Here is a 20044-nt window from a genome sequence, read left to right as displayed (position 1 = left end):
AGTTTCCTTGGTCCTTAGTGGTTATCTCAAGGTGGTCCTATGGTCATTCCTAATTTTCATGCATCTAAAATGCACAGCACCAACTAGAATTTAAAATCTCCAGTCTAGAAGGATGTAGGTCAGTTGCTAGGAGATCTATAATATTATAACTGAAACTCCAGTATAGATTTTTTCAGATTTTTCTTTTATTTTTTTTCCTTTAATGACTTCTTAATAGTAAAGAACAAACTATTTAACCTCTCTGTGCCTCACTTTATATCAGTGATTCACAGATGAAGATAGTTACATGATTGAACATACAAGTATATGTGTGTTTATATATTATATATATATATTAAATATATGCACACATTCATGTAATGCATATGCACGTCAAACACATTTGCCCCACTGACCATGACACATACTGCTCAATCTTAACAAAAATTTTTGAAGGATGAAAAGTCATAAATACAAAGGATACATATAATTCAATTCATACACCAGGATTTCCCCCCCCCCCCCTTTAGTTTAGTTTCAACATCTTGATTCTTATTTCCCCCTCCTAATACTGATGCTCTCATTTTGGCTTAATGCTTAGATTCCACATCTGGTAACGGTGAAATCCCAAGGACCCTCCCTCTCTGCCTCTCAGTCAGTGCATGAACAACCCACAAAGGGGATAGCGGGGTTCCAGGAGGCTCTGACGGTGACGTCTCACCGTGCTGAGATGCCACGGCAGAACTCGGATCCCACCTCTGAAAACCCTCCTCTCCCCCCTCGCATTGAAAAGTTTGACCGAAGCTCTTGGTTACGGCAGGAGGAAGACATTCCACCAAAGGTAACACCACCGAGGTGTTTGGGTTTTGTTTTTAACTTATTTTATGGGGATTTTTTAGCCTACTTCTACCAACATCCAAATTTAAGAGCTAGACTTGGAGTTATGTTGACAAAGAATTTAACTGTTATAAAAATATCCTTCATCATTCCTAGTCCTCATTCTTCCTCTAAAAAGCCCAAAAGGAAGAAACTGAGGCACAGAGAGTTTGAGTGACTTATTGGCACACACTTATCCACGATTAAGAGCCCAAATCTTTTGTTCTCCAAACCACTGCAAATACTTTCACACCAGATATTAAATAATGGACCTCTTGATTGTCAACTAGGTCTGTGTTTTACATGGCAGGAGAGCGCCAAATGAAAAGTGTCACCTTCATCCACATGTTTTCTCGATGGAAAGGCAAATACCCAGATTTTTCTGAGGGCATAGTCATCCTTTTTTGGCTAGCTTTCTTAGAAGCTGTGTTAATTGTCCACTCTCTTTTGAACATTTTGGGAGCCAGTTTGAGATCAGTTTTGGCCAACACTTAAGCTTATGTCCAACACACGTTCAGATGTGAGCAGTTCCTTGTTCCTGAAGTGAATCATCTTTACCATAAGTCAAGAAATATCCTAGGAGGGGAAAGGAGGCATAGTGTGAAATGTACTGGAAGAATTTTATTCACATTGGATGTTGCATTACACCAATGAAATCACAGTCCCAGATACCTCACCCTTGTCACCTTGTCACCTCTCTCTCTCTTTGATTTTGAAAATCATAGATCATAGGCTGGAAGTGACCTTTGAGTGCATCAATTTTTCCTGAAGAAACAGAGGTATAGATAGAGAGAGAGGTTAAGGGACTTGTCCAGAGTTACTCAACTAATGTGAGGTGTGATATAAATCCAAGTCGTTCTGAATCCAAGTTCAGAAGGGTTTACAATTTGTGTTTTTATGGGGCACTAAAACAAAGAATTTCTCACAGAGCCCAAGGCTGACTTTACTCCATTGTAAATTTATCTTAGGTCAGTGATTTCCTCACTTTCTCAATCTTCCTAATTCCCCTATCTGTTCTCCACTGAAGAAGCTGGTGAGTCCAGATTCCAAAGTTGCTAAGAGTGGAGATGGATGGGGGTGTGGTTTTTTGTTTTGTTTTGTTTTTGATTCATCTAGAGAAGAGCAGAACTAACTAGGAGCATAGGTATGGAATCAAGTGAAAATGTGGGAGGATTGGGCAGGGAAGTAACCTTGGTGGCAGTGAGCCATGGGTAATATAAATGAGAAACCACATGGCAAAGTAAGTAAACACTAACATGAGAGTCCAGAAGATCCAAGTTCAAATCCTGACTCTGCCAAATACTGGGTACATACCCCTGGGCAAGTTACTTCCACAAGCAATTATTAATAGCCTACTCTTCATCAAAGGTGGTGCTCAACACTGATAAAAGAAAGGCAAAACCAGACCTTCCCCAAAGGACTTCACAATCTAAAGAGGAAGATGATATGGAAACTATGTGCAAATAAGATATATAGAGGTTAGCTTGAAGTTAACATCAGAGAAAAGGTACTAGGACTTGGAGAAGGCTTCTTGCAGAAAATGGGATTTCAGCTGAGGCTTGAATGAAAGCCAGGAGATGGAGAGAGGTGGGTGGTCCAGGTGCAAATTCAGAATTAGTTGATGCAGTGCCTTCTTCAAGGAAGCATGAGGAGGCTGATGCCACTAATCATAGACTATGAGAGTGGCAAAAGGTACAAGAAGATGGGAATATTAGCAGTTAGTGAGCTCATGAAAGGTTTTAAAAGCCAAACAGAGGCAACTCAGACTATAGCAAAGAAGGGGTCTGCATTAGGGGAGGAAATTCCTTACCAGGACTCTTTACACCAAAAAAAAAAAAAATTATAGGCAGGTCTGGCAGGTGAAAGGAAGGAAGGAAGAGATGGAAGGAGGAAAGGAAAGAAGGAAGTAAGGGAAGAAGTGAGGGAAGGAGGAAAGGAGAAGAAAAAAAAAGGAAGAGATAGAAGGAAGGAAAGGAAGGAAGGCAAATGAGAAGAAGAGAAAAAGAGACAGAAAAAGAAAATCTGACATTGAAGACACTGGTTGATGTCTCTAATACCTACATTTACGACTTAAGTGCCTCATTTTAAGAAAAGTAGCTGTTGGCAGGTCTTGAACTTAAAAAACACATATCTCAGGCTTTCCTCAAACAGCAAATTTCCTTCATGAAGTTAAAATAGTTTTTTCCCCCCAGAATATTTAGAAGCATATCTATTCTATAAATTGAGATGTGCCTATATCTACTTTCCCATATGAGAGAATAACTTTTCTACCATCACCATCATAGTGATACTGTACTCACTTTTATTCCCCTTTATTCTTCATATGTACCACTTTTTAAAATTACACTTCATATTTCAATACCGACCGATCTCTTAAAACTAAAGCAGGTCTTTGAAAAGAAAATAGTGCTTACAAACTCAATCACAGGTCAAAAATACCAAAAATGCAAAATCATTGTTGGGAAGTTGGGTTTTGCAGTTGACTCTGTCATTCCAGTGGCAACAGGCTCCTAGACATGGGAAATGCAACCAAGATTCTGTCTTGACATCTAAGTTTTTTTCCCTTGTACTCATCGGTCTCTTATTTGCCCAAAAACTGTGGAGGATAGAAGTGGGATTCACTTTAATCTGTGTCACTTCCTTTTGTTGCTTTCTTGGCTCTCTATTGAGGGACTACTCCTTGTTCCTTTGAGTCATTCCCCCCACCTTCTCCAACTAAACCATCACAGCAAAATCAGCATCTATTCTGTCAGCTTGTTCACCCATTACCACTATAAGGATCAAATCAAGTTTAAACATTATGATAATTCAGACCATTTTCATTTCTCTGTCTGTCTGTCTGTCTCTTGTCTCTCTGTCTCCCAAATTTAGATCAATTTTCCTAAAAGGTGGATTATTTTTAGATTTCATTCAAGGAATTGGATGTTGGATAGTGGGAAGAAGGGTAATTCTGACTTGTATTAGATATTCCTTATAACTTAGGGGGATTTATATTTATATGTATAGATATTTATCATTTATCTACATCTCCATATATCTCTCTAGTTAAATGTCTATGTATCTATATCTGCATCTATATAGATATGGATATATAAGCATTTTTCTTTAGATAGTGATGTTGATATTCATATAGCTCTGTCTAAAAATACAGAGATCTCTACATAGCTATCCAAATATCTTTACATCTATATAGATTTGCAGATAGTCTACATATAGAGAGATCACTAGATAGCTGGATGGATGGATATGATATAGAGACAGATAGATATGGATATAGCGATAGATAAATAGCTTAAACCAGATTCAATAGATGGGTATGATATATAGATAGATATGGGTAGAGACAGATAAATAGGTAAATTAGATAGATAGATAGAAATGGATGTAGAGAGAGAAAAGTAGATAGATTAAATAGATAGACATGGATATATAGATAGACCAATGTGGATGTAGGCATAGATAAATGGATAAGGGGATAGATTAGATAGATAGATACATGGATCTATAGATAGATATGAATATAAAAAAGATATATATTGGAAAGGAGTAGAATGTGGACTACGGAGATTTAATTGTAAGTATCCCTCCTCAGCACCTGGAGACATTCTGATTTTCTTCCAGGTGCCTCAACGAACAACTTCTATATCACCAGCATTAGCCAGAAAGAACTCCCCTGGCAATGGAAATGCACTGGGACCCAGACTTGGATCACAGCCCATCCGAGCAAGGTAAGGTGATCAGATTAGAAGACTGTAGCAAATGTTTCCTCCTACCTTGTCCTCATTTCTTTCCCCAATATTTTTCATAGCTATCTTTATGAGTTTCTTCGATATTCTGAAGTCTGATTTGTACTCCAAGTTCTTTGCAAGCAAGAAAGGGGCCTTCTCTTTCACAGACTCCAATATTGCTCTCTATATAGGAGGTGCCCAATTAATGCTTTTGGCCGAACCATCCATGGCAGAGCAGTAGAAGCTGAATTCAAAGTGAAAAAGATTAGAGCTATATTAGTATGTTCTCAGACTGGTGACCAATTAAGCAATGAGGAAGATGTAGCTTTACTGGTCAGTGGTGCTTCACCAATTCTTGGAGTCACTGAAATGCTTAAGATTAAGGAAAGATCAAGTGATTCTTACTGTGAGATATGCAAACTTTACATATATATATATATATATATATATATATATAAATGTATATAATTGATAATGATATTTAAATATAACTTATTTTTTCTCATCCCATGCATTTTGTGAATTTAAAAATATTATTTTGAGGAGGGGGCCTAGGCTTTGTCATACCACCAAATGGGTCTTTGAAATAAGAGATTATCCAATCCAACCCACTAATTTTTACAGATGGGAGAATTGAAGCCTAGAGAGGTAAAACTGATTGTCCACAGTCACAAAGTTCATAGTAGAGTTAAAAAATCCAAATCTTACAAATACCACTTCCCACTTCACATTAATGTCTCTCCAATTAAAGCAAAGGTGGAAGAAATATTTATTTATTATTTATATATTTAATTTTATTTATCTATTAAAATATATATTCATTTATACATGACATGTATGCATCGTATATAAATTTACATTACATAAATTTTTAACATATAATAAAGCAGTGAGTTCCTTGAGAACAGGGACTGCTTTTGCCTGGAGATCACCTTCTAATTGGTGAGACAAGGTGTAAATAATTATGCTCCCACAAAATAAATATGGGATAAATGGAAGATAATCTCAAACTACTAGTGAGGGAAGACATGGCAAGCCCTTTTCTATTGAGGGATTTGAGGGGTGGCTAGGTGGCGCAGTGAATAGAGCACTGGCCCTGGAGTCAGGAGTACCTAGGTTCAAATCTGACCTCAGACACTTAATAATTCCCGAGCCGTGTGACCTCGGGCAAGCCACTTAACCCCATTACCTTGAAAAATCTTAAAAAAAAAAAAGAGGGATTTGAGCTGAGATTTGAATGAGGCATGATGTAGAATCAGAGTTCATAGCCTTTTTTTTTTTGGTCACAGATTCTTTTCGCAGTTAAATGCATGAAATGAAATACATAGGATGACAAAGGAGATCAATTAAAGAGAAATAGCATTATCACAATGCAAAAAAAAAAAATCCCAGGGACCAAGTTAAGAACCTATGCTCTAGAAGGATAAATATAAATGGGCAGTTTCATTTTCTCCGACTGATGCTGCAGTAGTGGAAGAAACTGACTCTTAAGAGAAGATCCTGGGGATAAATGTTACCATTATTTGTGTATCTCCTTAAAATACGGAATGCTTCTGATCATAAAGGCTTAGGTTTCCTCTCTGCATGAGCAGCCTTAGGAGGTGGTCAGTCCATAAATAAGATGAAACTGTGCCGGGAGGCGTTAATCTCACCAATGCGGAGCACGAGCCCTTTCTGAGCCATATGAGCAACTGCAGTAGACTTTCAATGAGCCATTTTCTTCTAGTTCCCTGTCAAATTCATTGCAGTCTGATGCTGCTGAGCAGCCCCACGTGGGCCAGAGCAAGGGAGGGCTGGAGCTGATTGTAGTCATGAAGCCAAAGGAATGTTGCTATAGCAAATAAGAATTTTTATGGTGCTCTCTGTTTCGTCCTGATAAGTCCATAATTAACCCTCTATCTTGCTCATTTGAACCTTGTTCCCAGGGCACCCCTACTTATCCAGTTAATTTAGATATTAGAAACATGGTCCATGAATGTTATAAATTTTTGTTTGTATTTTCCTTTAATAACATGAAAGAATACCAATATTTAGGCAATCAAATGGACAGCAGTTTCAAAAAACTTGGCTTTAGTATTTAGTACTTTTGTCTTCAAGGGAGACAAAAGGGGAAAATGACACAATTTATACCCTTCTGATGCTAATAATCTAATAGAACCTTCTATTCCTCCTCAGTGACACCTGAGGACCAAGGAAGGGCCTTAGATCATTTTGTAGTCTAGTGTAGAGTTCTGGCCACAGATTCAGAAAATGTGAGTTTGATGCATACAAACTGTGGGACCCTGGGCAAGTCTCTTCACTCCTTGTGCATCAGTTTCCTCATCTGTAAACTGAGAATAACAATACTGATAGTACCCATCTCACCTGTTTTTTGTGTCTCCCTACCTGAGTTTTATATTTGCAATTCAGTTACAATTGGTAGACGTTAGAGAACTATACAAAAATAAGTGGTTTTGTCCCAATGTGCTTCTAGAAGAATTTTTTCAGTTAAACCCTTCTGTGTGTGTTGGGAGGTTCCAAGGTTTTGGAGAATGTTTTAGGGCCTGGAGTTAGTTATATCCCCCTCCATGACCTCCTCAGGAGTGGGCAGGCAGGGATACTAATGAAAGGGTTGAGACATTGTGATGCAATCAGAACAGTGGATTGAAACCAAGAGGGTTTCAATTACTATTCTTTCAACTCTTTCTTGTGTGCTCAGGGGCCAGTCCTTTTCCTTCTCTAGAGTAAATTTACTCTCCAACAGAATGAAAGGGCTAGACCAGCTGATCTCAGAATCTGGGGAGTCTAGATTTCATACGCTATGGATGGGACTTGAGCTTTGGACAGAACTTGAAGAGTAAGCAGCCCAGTGGGTCACCCCTACATGAAGATGCTTGCTGCCAGCTATCTCCGGTGGCCAACATTTAAGGAGTACATTAAGCTTATGAAGCCGTTATTAAATCAAATTGGACTTGAGTCAAAGAGGCATTAGGTAATTGTAATCAAACTGAATTCCTAAAACAGAGGAAAAAATGTGAAGGGCAAATCCATACAAGAAGCCTTTAGTTTATAGATTTAGAGTTGGAAGGGACTCTATAGCTAATTATCAAGTCCAACAGAGATGAGGACACCAAGACTCACAAAGAGTCACCCAAGTACAAAATGGCAAAGGTCCTTTCAGTTACCGACAATGCTCTTCTCTCGTGATTCCCCTGCACCTCCTTAGGATTCCATGGAGATTCCACATAATTATAGTATACAACAATACATAATCGAAGCATTCAAGAAGTAAAAGATAAAGTATGTTTTGAGGCCCAAGTGGAAACTTTATGACTTCCGGGGAGGATAAAGGAAGGCTTCAAGTGTAGGATGGGCAAGGGATCAGTCCTATGGAAAGATAATGCAATGCCCTGTGTTAGCATTTGAACTTGGAAACTCTTTGAAGTAAAATAGGTCGTGACTTCTGAAAGCTTGTGGTGATGCTGTGTCTAGCAGGAGGAAACACAAAAAAGTTCCAGAGGATAAAACCTAAAGAAAGTTCAGAGGGCTTTCTGATACTATAGGAATATTTAAGGATCAAGAGGAAAGGAGACCGTGGAAAAATAAGTCATCACTCAATGCTATCAAGAAATAGTAAGGGGCCTCTCAAGAGCAGCTAGGTGGTATAGTGGATAGAGTGCCAGGCATGGAATCATGAGGACCTGAGTTCAAATCCAGCCTCAGACACTTACTAGCTATGTGACCCTGGGAAGTCATTTAACCCTGTTTGTCTCAATTTCCTCCTCTGTAAATAAGCTGGCAAAGAAAATGGCAAACCACCCCAGTATCTTTGCCAAGAAACCCCAAAGAGGGTCACAAAGAGTTGGACACAACTGACCATAACTGACAACAACTGAGCAACAACATAGGGGCCTCTCCAGCACATTTAGAGTTCCTTGAGCAACAAGAACGATTTTCTCAGGCTAGGCCAACTTGGCACTCTCCCTTTCCCTGTTGCTACTCTTTTGTACATATAGCTCCTTTTCCTTTTTTTAATTTTTGTTTTATTTTCGTTTTGCAAGGCAATGGGGTGACTTGCCCAAGGTCACACAGCTAGGTAATAATTAAATGTCTGAGGCTGGATTTGAACTCAGGTCCTCCTGACTCCAGGGCCGTTACTCTATCCATTGTACCACCTACCTGTCCCACTACTCTTAATATGTATGTACACATACATTATTCTGGTACATTAATGAATTTAAAGATCTTCAACATGAATTAAATTTGTTCTAGTAATATGCAAAGCTGCAAACATATAGAGAAATAGATTGATTGGAATGAAGTCTTCTACAAGGCACCTTTCGAATCTGATTCTCTATCACTTCCCTTCCCATCTCGTACAGTCCATCAGACTAAGCCCCTTGATGGTCTTCATGTCTGACCTCCTCCTGTCTATGGATCTTTATGTTGGCTGCCCTGTTTACCCCTTCCTCTTAAAGTCCCTCATTTCCTTCAAAGTTCAGCTGAAGAACCATAATGCTTCTACATAATGCTTTTCATGATCATTTCATCTTACTAGAACATTTGCCTCTGACCCCAAATGACCTTGTATCTTTTCAGTAGAAAGATGGATGTGAATGTCTATCTGTATGTCTGTATACATATGCACAATACGTGTTGTCCACATATACACGTATATGTGTATCCTTGTGTGCAAGTATAATGTACATCATTATATTAGTTACAGATTATATTTCTAGATTCTATTTTATGCCTATATACACATATTCAACACTCATCTAGATTATGTATGGTGTCCAATGTCTGGCAAATAGTAAGTCTTTAATGTTGCCTTTTCATTCAATCATAATAATTAAGTTTATATGTAGGTGTATAAACATTTGTCCCATTTACCAAACTCTTCCCTGCAAAGTTATTTAAATTGTATAGTAGATACATAGCAAGTATATGAACATGCAGCTGTATGGGTTCTGTCAGAAAGGATACAGATGAATAGGTAGATAGACAGGCAAGTAAATGATGGATGGATGGATAGATAGATAGATAGATAGATAGATAAGAAGATAAACAGATTGTAAACTAGACAGATGAGCAGTCAGACAGACAGAGATGACCAAATAAATAAGCAAGAGGGAAGAGAGAGGGAGAGGGAGAGGGAGAGGGAGAGGGACCTGTTCTTTATGTGTTAAAAATATAATCAAATTTAACTCTTTATGTGTTACTTGGTGCTTATCATGTTCAGCATATTCCAGTTTTTAAAGAATTTTACATAATAGGAATCCCTGTACTTCAGTACAATCGCTAGCACATAACATTTTTTTTTAATGTTTGTAATCTGTCTGACATATGGCAGCTCATTTGATCCTCACAATGACCCAGTAAGCAGGTTCTACTTTTATCCTTATTTTATAGTTGAGGAAACTGAGGTTGAGTGACTTTCCCAGTGTTACACAGTGAGGAAATGTCAGAGGCAGAATCTCAACTTAGGTCTGGTCCCTAGCCAGCACACCCCAGGCTGCCACCAATACAGAGGAATGAGGGACCTCTGCAATCTTGCGTCTTCTTCAGCCTCTCCCTCTTCTTTTCAAACCCTTTTTTCCCCTCACATTTTCTCTTGGTCCTTTTGCTTTGAAGGATCAGAGCATATATGAACTTGACCTGGATGGATTCATTACATTCTTCATGAAGCTTTCCTCCCACTTCATCCTCAGCTGATGGTATTGTTGCCTAGTCAGTACATTTATCCACCAAGGGCTTTCTTGCAAATTCTTACCCTTAATATTGTGAAACATGATTGTCATGGCAGTCGGGTACAGCCTGGAGCCAAGAAGATGTGAGTTCCAATTTGACCTCAGAAACTTAGCTGTGTGACCTTGGGCAAGTAATGTAGCCTCCCATTGCCTCAATTTCCTTAATAGTAAATTGGGAGTAGTAGCACCTGACTGGCAAGTGTGTTATGAGGATCAAATGAAAAAAAAATATGGGTAAAGTGCTTAGCACAGTGGCTATGCATAGTAGGTGTTGTGGAAATCCTAACTATTATGAACTATCATGACTAAATGTCCTGTGAAATAAAGGGCACCTGATAAAGCCCACACAGTCACCTCCCTTTTTTGCCTCTCCAAGGACACCTTTAAGCCCTCCTCTCATTTAGTTTCATTTTCTTTTTGTCTTCATAGATTGACTTTTTTTAATTATAAGAATGACTCTCACTTGAACTATTGTACCAACTTCCTAATTTGTCCCCAGCTCCATATCTCTCTGAACCCCAATCCATTCTTCACTCAGCTACCAAAGCAGTTTTGTTCAGACAGGCTCTGTTCATGTCACTGCCTTGCTCATGAAGCCCTAGGGGTTTCCCACCTTTACAATCAAATATAAAGCCTTCTGCTTAGGAGTATTCATAACCTTGCCCTTTCTTGCCTTTCCAGAGTCCCCATCCATTAATAATAAATGCCTAGACATACTGGCCAGTTCCTCATAATGAAATTTTATGTCTCTTGTCTTTGCCTTTGCACTAGCTGTCCTCTCTCCCCATAATGTTCTCTTTCCTGACTTCCTCCAAAACCCAGATCAACCCCCACCTCTTCTATAGGAAACTTTTTCTCAGTGTGGGCTGGATTTCCTTTGGGACCTTGCAATGATCCTGAATTTATCCCCAAGCATCCCTTATAAGCAAAGACCCATTTATAATGGCAAAATGCTCTTGATGTTACTATGAGGCAGTTAGAGATAGAATCATCTAGGAAGAATTAAAAATGAAATCATGTACACTTGCAATTGGAGAGGCATATGGCAGGTGTGAGCAGGGTGCACCAGTAGGGTAGTTATCTAAGACCAGTGAAATCTTCTTTCTTATTTAAGATGCTTCCTCTGCTGCCTGAGAACAGACTCTGCCATTTGTGGGACAGCCTATTTATTACCCCTGGGCAATTGCCCTTCTCTCCGTACCAGAGGGGGCATCTTATGGTCTCCTTTCATCTTGATGCTTATAAATTCTCTTTGAAGCATGTTTTTTTTAAAAAAGAAAAAGTTATTCCTTATTCCTGGAATTGGATTCTGTCAAAGTCCAGGTGATAACACAGGTATTATCCTCACCTGCCCTTATTGCTCCCCTGTCCTCCCATGCCCAAAGCGCATGGTGCCCTTTATTATTTATTGACCTCAAAAATCAATAAGCAATGTCGCCCAGACTACCTTCTCCTAAACAGCCCATAACTTTCAAATGTATCAGAGGACTTGAAATCAAGATCTGACTTGTGACTTTTCACACGTAAGAAATCCCACATTCTCTTCCCTATTGACTTCTTACTCCTACTACAGTCATCCAAATGTGCCATTTTGCATTTTGTTGACATCTTTTTTATGAAATTAGAATTGGGATCCCCAAAGAATGGATTGCCCCAGTGATTTCTTTAGTATAGGAACCCCCAAGGAGGAAACTCCTAATATTTATGTAGAGCATTCCTTTCTCACTCTTTTAAAGAGTTACTGAGAGATTAAGTTGTGTGCCCAGGATCATGCCACCAGGATATATCTCAGATGTAGAATTTCAGCCCAAGTCTTCATGATTCAGACTAGGGTAAAGATCAAAGGTGCCAAAAATACCAAAGGTCAAATCCTAAGGTAGATGCTTACTAGCTGCATTACTCTAAACAAGTCACTTAAATGGAGGACTTGGCGACCAGACGATTCTCTAGAAAACCAAATAAATTTCGAATCAAAAAAAGTTGTGGATGGAGCTTGAAATAGGACCTTTATCCTTATTCTGAACTCCAGCCTCACATTTCAGCATTTCACCATATATGTCCCACTGAGTTCAACACAGCTCAAGTATTTCACTATCAATCAAGTTTACTGTCTTTCCCCTTAAGTCGATCTCTACCTTCTGGAATTACTATTTCTCTTAAAACACTTCATTCTTCCTGACCCCGAGTTTCCTTATGGATAAATTGAGAGGGTTAGATTAGATGAATCTGAAGTGCCTCTGGGTAGTATCGTTGCTCTTCAGGCCGTGTCCCCCATGTTCATAACTTAGGTAGAACAATGGTTTGAGGGCTGGGTCTGGAGTCAGGAAGACCTGAGTTCAAATTTGACCCCCAAATACTTAATAGCTGAATAACCTCTGGACAAGCCACTTCACTTCTGTCTGTTGCAGCTTCCTCAGCTGAAAATGGGGATGATGATACCAGCCTCCACCTTGCAGAGTTGTTGAGGGCAATGAATGCGACATTATTTATAAAGCACAAGGCCTAGTACTTACTTTCTTTTTATTTACAAACCATCATCCTTCTCTCTAATTTCTCATTGGCAGTCCCTTACAGTGTCTTGTCCATTCTCCCCTCACAGTCTCCTTGGTACCTCACTCCATCTTCTTTATTTCTACTACCACTGTACCTCTCGGGCAGACCCTCATTATAGACCTCCCGCCCCAGGATATTACGATAGGCTCCCATGTTAACGTTCTCACACCTGTTCATCCTTCAGGTCTCCATCATCTTTTTTCAGGTATTGACCTTGTTGCTTCTCTCTGCTGATTTTAAATACGAAAATCTTCCATCATTTTCTCTTACCATTTACAGTTTTAATGCCTTGTCTCAGAATCCAGATTCCCTCCTGAATAAGCTATCACCTTAGCTTTCCACCCTATTATTCCTTTTTTTGTTGCATCCTGTGCTAGCCACAGTAGACTTCTCTGATCTTAGAGCATTGCCAGAACTTACCTTCCTCTTTCCCTTTGTTCATGCTGATGCCAATAGCTAGGATGTCTTCTCTCTTGATTTATACTTCTGCGACTGTCTATAGTATCAAAAAGAAACTCTTCTCTTTGGATTTAAAGCTCTTCATCTCTTTCCAGGCTTTTTACACTTCTCTTCCTTCCACTTATTATATTGTCCTGACTCATCAGTATTATTCTGCATATCACCAATCTCCATTACTTTGCATTAATTCCCTACACCTGGCTTAACACCCCCCAACCCCCATCTCTTCCTCTTAGAATCTTTGCTTTCCTTTAATACTTCTAGAAAAGGCCTTTCTCAGTCCCAGGCCCCTCCCCTCTATCTCCCCACATCACACACACACACACAGACACACACAGACACACACACACACACACACACACACACACACACACACACACACACACACACACTCTTTTCCTTCTAAGGTTACTTTTCATTTGTTCTTGTTTGCATTTATATTCATGCTGTCTCTCTCTTTAGAATATAAACTCCTGGAGGGCAAGGCATCTGCCTATCTCAAGTGCTATATCCCTTTTTTAAAAATTCCTCATCATCCCAGTAATATCATCTCCTTTAGACCTCAAAAAGCATTTTATCTGCCCATATCATGTGACATTGCACGTTATAGTTACCTGTGCTTGCATCTTATCCCTTTCATAATCTGTAAAAACGTTATGAGGGCAAAAACCTTGTGTGTATGTCACCTAAATGTTGTCACTTCTCCGAGGTCTATATAGAGTAGGTGTTTAATAAAGTATTCATTTAGTTATTCTATTGAATAGAACTGGTTAAAATATGTTCAACTTCATTTCTGGCTCCCTACTCCTAGTTTCTTGTTAGCTCCCATTTTGAAAGCAAGGCTGTGCCATCTTAGCACAAAGTAGAGTGACCTTTTGGCTTTCCTCCAGCCCATCAGTCCCCAGAGATGGCCAGATAGCCATTCGGGCCCAGAATCGACTTTGGGGCCTTCAGTTTCCATTCTGACTCTGTGTGCATCCAATAAATTGAATAATTCCCACTTCACTTCAGGTGTCAACTAAGTGCAATCATCTTCTCAATGCCAAAGACTAGGATGAGAAATGAGAAGTTTAGCCAGTCATTAATATGTTTTCAGATCTCCAGGTGTTCAAACTCAGCTGGACGTGCTGAGTACATTGGTCATTAAGCATTTCTCAGAATCTTCCGGAAAGTGCTCACAGGTGGGCCATCCATCTCAGGGACACTTTGCAAAGGGCAAAAAAGACATTATCCTGTACAATATGGCACAAGAAAATGGGCACAAATACTTTTTTTCTCAAAAGGATCATAAAAGGTTATGTTTTTATTTGCATTTTTAAAACATTCTAAATGAAGATGGTTACCTTTTTCCAAAATGCTTTCTATTTTCAGCAGCTAAAATAGCTATCTATTAATGGAAGTCTCTACACTGGCTAGCTCTGGTGGTGAGAACATAGCGCTAATGAGGCCAAGGTCAGGGAAACAGCTCTCCTGGGAACCAATTAGCATCACACATAAAACATTTGTGTTCCTGATCACAACTTGCCCCCTCTTTGCTAGACAGACTTCTTCCAAATAACACGCACCTCTCCTTTCCCATGGCTAGCACCTTTGTCCAGGTCCTCATTATCTCACCCCTGGATTACTGCAAGTCTCCTAACTAGTTCCCCTGACTTCAGTCCCTTTCCCCTTCTATGATCCCCACCACCTGTTCTCCTCCACAGACATTAAGGATGTACATTCTATAGTCAAGGCACTCTGTTAGGCACTGCAGGTTTTCCAGTCCTCCAGAGCATCTCTTTTCATAAACGGTGTCTAGCACACAAATGACAATTAATCGATGCTTGTTAATTAGTTGATTGATTGACATGAGTTTTCCTTCTAGTGGTGTAACTCATCACACATTCATTCCTGTCTACATCACCCCATTTTTTAAAATTTGCCATAGGAGGGGCCACTGTTCTCTACATCTTGGAATTGCATGAGAAGCAGCAAAACAGCATGGACCCATCATGACTCTGACTCTATCATGGGTTCATTCTTTGTCTCAGTCATATGATTGTCCAATGGCATCCTTGATATCATATCTGCATAATCTATACTTGTAATATGTCACACTGTGGATTCTGAAATAAAAAGTGACACACTCCTTGCCCTCAAGGATCTACAATCTAATGGATGAAATATGATAGACAAAAATCTATCATGATTTGTTTTTCCAGAAGAAAGGGAACATAGCCACATTCTTTCTAATACATGTGTTCCCCAAGACTGAAAAACCTTCTAGTAAAGGTCAAATAACATTTTTTAAACAATTTTAACAGTTTTGAATAATGAAGTAACATGGTCAGATCTGTGTATTAGGAAGATTATTTGAATTTTTTTTTTTTAGGTTTTTGCAAGGCAAATGGGGTTAAGTGGCTTGCCCAAGGCCACACAGCTAGGTAATTATTAAGTGTCTGAGACCAGATTTGAACCCAGGTACTCCTGACTCCAGGGCTGGTGCTTTATCCACTGTGCCACCTAGCTGCCCCGATTATTTGAATTTTATAAAGAACAATAAGACCCTGCTTGTGTTCCAATTCAGGTTCTCCGTAAATGCCATGTCCAGTATCCTAAGTGCTAAACTGTGACACACACACAACCATGGAAGTATCATGACATAATGACTAGAGCACTGATCTAAGTTTAGATCTCTCTACTGATATTAGCCATGTGATACTGAGAAAATAGGTTAACCTCTTTGTGACTCAGTCTACCCCCTAAGACCTATCTCCTAAGTCACAGGTCTGATCTGATCTGCTTTGGTGGAGGAACTGGGAATTTCTTACACTAATAAAATCATAACTTTTGTATATTCACATGAAGGATGGAAGTGGAACAGGATAGACTGGAGTGAGGGACACACATTAGAATACTCTGATTAGATTCCAGATAAGAGGTGATGAGCTAAAGTCAGAGCAGTGCTAACAAAGAGCCACAAATAGGAGCAAGAGATGTTTTGAAGGTACGGTCATTGTCCCTGGATCTAAGAATATGTGTTTCGGGGCTAGGTTATGAAGGTATTTGAATATCAAACAGAGCATTTAGTATTAGCTCCTGGAGGCAATAGAGAATGGCTAGAATTTATTGACCTGGGGACAGGGAAAGAGGTGACATGATCAGACCTGCACTTTAGGAAAATCACTTTAGTAGCCAAATGGAAGATGGATTGCAATAAGTAGTTGGTGGGTCTAGGGAAAAGATAATGAGTTTAGATGAAGATGTCTACTGGTCATCTGGTTCAAAATGTTGGAAAGGCAGTTAGAGATACAAGATTGGAGATCAGCAGAGAGATTGGGGCATGAAAGGTAGATTTGAGAATCATCAGCATAGTGATGGTAATAATGTTTGTCCTTCATTTTCAAAGAAGACCATATCAGGGAGGTGATGACATAACAAGCACATGAATTGGATTTGAGTGAGGGGGTCATAGAGCTCCTCATAGACTTTGGAGTCAGGAGGATAGGAGTTCGAATCTGGTCTTACTAGCTGTGTGACCTTGGGCAAGTCACCCTGACTGCCTCATATCCAGGGCCATCTCCAGTCATCCTGATTCCTATCTGGCTACTGGACCCAGATGGCTCTGGAGGAGAAAGTGAGGTTGTTGACTTAGCACAGCCCCCACCCCCAACACTCAAATCCAACTCATGTGCTTGTCATGACAGCACCTCCCTGATGTGGTCTTCCTCAAAAATGAAGGCCAAACATTCTATTACATAGTGATGATAATGAAATCCTTGGGAACTGCTGAGATCACTGAGTAAAGTTGTATACATATAGAAGAGAAGAGGGCCCAGGAAAGAATTCTGTGGGCACACCTATGATTAGGGGCATGACCTAAAAAAGGATCCAGCAAAGGAGACAGAGAACAAACAAGCTGTCCAGTAGGTAGGAGACAAACCAGGAGACAACAGTCGTAAAAATCCAGAAGGAAGAGCGTATGAAGTAAAAGAGGGTGATTGATAGTATCCATGATTGCAGAGAGGTGAAGGAGAATGGGGACTGAGAAAAGACCATTGAATTTGGCAGCTGAGAAATCTGTTAATTTTGGAGAAAGTGATTGTGTTCGATGATAAGATTGAAAGCCATCTTGTAAGGGATTAAGAAGACAGTGAGAGGAGAACTAGCATGGATGGGCCTTCTCAAAGGACTCTAGCCACAAATGAGGGAAGAGATGTAAAATGATAGTGGAGAGGGAAAGAGTTTCAGGTTAAGGGAGATACGAACATGCTTATAGGTAATAAGGGATGAACCAGTAGTCAGGGAGAGACTCGGAGTTGAGAAAGGGAGCAATCAGGATCCCTTGTACAGTCTTGGTAAAAAAAGTAAGCTGCTCATCACATGAGATAGGTGAAAGAGCAGGGAAGGGCAAAAGGCACTTGAATGATAGGAGGAGATAAGAGGAGAAAAAAGGGAGCCTATGGTGAATGGTCTCAATATTATATGTAAAATCTGCAGCAAGTTTCTTGATTGAGTGAGAGAAGAGGAAGCCATGGAAGATTTAAGAAGGAATGAAATAGTTTAGAAAAGTCATTGTGGAGAGTGGGATAGTAAATTTATAAGGAAGGCATAGGAAGATTGCCAAATACAAGGGAGCTTCTTTGCCTGCCATTTGAAACCCCCCAAACACTTGGTAGGTTTTAGCCTATTTTTCATACTTATTTCATACTTCTCTTTCACAGACTCTGTGTTTCAATCAAAGAGGAATGCCGACCTCTCCTCTGAAAGAGGTGTTTCATCTCTGGCCTTTGTGGGTGCTCTGCTCTAGCTTCATATCATCTTTCACCATTTTTGCCTTCCTTCAAGGTTCTGCATCTTCTGCAAGGCTCTCCCTGTTTCTCTTGGCTGTCAGGACTCTCCAAGTCCTTTCATTAGACACACTGGTCTGTTTTCATACACCTCCCCAGTAGAATATTAGCACCTCGAGGCCTGGGAATGTTTTGTTCTTGTGTGTGTATATCTTATGTGTTAGCACATAATTGGCACTGAAAATTTTCACTCAACTAGAGAAATTACTTGGTCCTCTCGATAGAACTAAATAATATTTTGGTAGGGAGACCTTTCAGCTATGACTCATTCGTACAAATGTATTTTAACTTAATGTCTCATCCTCTTGCTAGCACCCCACTCATAATGGAACAAGTATAGGAAATTCTACTAGAAGTATAGAAATTGGTTGAAACCATCAAGGGAGTAATGTTAAATTGACTGATCTTCCTCAGAAATACTGTGAGTTAGCAGTCCAACGCATTCCTAGGACTGGACTCTTCCTGCCCACTCACTAATTTGATTACTCTAATACAATTTCCCAATGAGCTCAATATAAGAGGAAAAAATGTCAAAATGAGACCAAGAGAAAGGGAGTCTGGGTAGTTATGTGGGGTTCTTAGAGGAAGGGGTTTATTGGACAATTGGGTTTCTTTGAAAAGGATGTTTATTTGTGTAATGTATATAGAATATTGGCAGGATTTACCTTGGAATTCTGTAGATTGACAGCTTCTTTTAGGAGAACGAATAAGGTTTAGTGCCTGATAGAAGACTATCTGCAAACAACTGAGGTTTGTTCTCTGATGATTGAGAATATTAATGTTAACTTGCTCCCCCTTGAAAAGAAGTAGGATTACATTGAATAGTCTCACAATAAGGAAGCTTCCCTGTCAAATGTTAAGGGGTGAATGGGTTTTACAGTTTGGAGGGATGGAGCAGTGGGAAATAATCAAAAGGCCACTGAATTTTAAGGCAGAAGCCCTGGATTCATTATAATCCCCTCTTTGCTACTTCCTGCCTGTGTGACTTTGGGAAAGTCATTTCAATTCTAGGCCTTATTTTCCTCATTTTCAAAAAGAGGAGGGGGTAGTTGAGATTCCCTATAAGATCCTTCAGAGTTCTGTATTTATGACTCTGAGCTTTCTGGATTCTAGTTTCTCATCTGCAAAATGGGAGAGTCAGATTGAATGAGTTCTGAGGTACTTTCCAGCTTTAGATGTGTGACATCATTAGAATTTGAAGTAAGCAGTCCCTTGGGAATCAGCAATAAACTTATTATCTCAGTAACATGTTTTTTTAAATCTGTTTATTTCATGTAGTCAATGTATTCTAAGTTGTTTTTTTTTTAATGAGACTAAATAGCTTAAAGAGCTAAAGTTAGAAAAAAGAGAAGTTGTGGATTTGAATCCTACCTCTGACACTGGTTGAGTGATGCTGAACAGGTGACTTAACCATTCTGCACCTTGAAGTGATTGTTTAAAAGACTATATGTTTAAAAGGGGGAACCATAGTATGCAGAGGGCCAGGCCTGGAATCAGGAAGACTCATCTTCTTGAGTTCAAATGTGGTCTAGTTGTGTGACCCTGGGCAAGTCACATCACCCTGTTTGCCTCAATTTCCTCATCTGTAAAATGAGCTAGAGACCCACTTCAGTATCTTTGCCAAGAAAAGCCCAAGAGTGAGACACAAGTGATAAATGACTGAACAACAAAAAGTTAAAGAAAAGATGCAGTCTGCATTGGGGGAAAGTTGATTGGACAGAACCAAAGGTTTATTGACCATTGTGGCTGAGCCACAGTCTGTCCACACCAGCAAAATGGGATGCCCGGGTTTATCTGGTAGAAATGACTGTTTTCTTTCCTTCTCTGTACTGTGGTCCGAGAATGTGGCTTTCCTTTCTCCTGGTGACACCTTCAGAGTCCTGTGGCACCA

At 39.6% G+C, this 20044-nt stretch overlaps 1 protein-coding gene across 5 annotated transcripts in view; it reads left to right on the top strand.

Moving 5' to 3' along the window:
• TNIK (TRAF2 and NCK interacting kinase) overlaps positions 1-20044 on the top strand; it is a 397128-nt gene that overhangs the window by 317686 nt on the left and 59398 nt on the right. For all 5 annotated transcript variants that reach the window (XM_074190918.1, XM_074190919.1, XM_074190921.1 and 2 more), the window contains 2 exons: positions 581-820; positions 4477-4583. In XM_074190918.1, coding sequence (XP_074047019.1) covers positions 581-820; positions 4477-4583 — 347 coding nt within the window. The remainder of the gene's footprint in view (positions 1-580; positions 821-4476; positions 4584-20044) is intronic.

This window comes from Macrotis lagotis, chromosome 6, assembly GCF_037893015.1.
Source record: "Macrotis lagotis isolate mMagLag1 chromosome 6, bilby.v1.9.chrom.fasta, whole genome shotgun sequence".
Taxonomy (NCBI): domain Eukaryota; kingdom Metazoa; phylum Chordata; class Mammalia; order Peramelemorphia; family Peramelidae; genus Macrotis; species Macrotis lagotis.
This window is presented reverse-complemented; position numbering and strand designations above follow the sequence as displayed.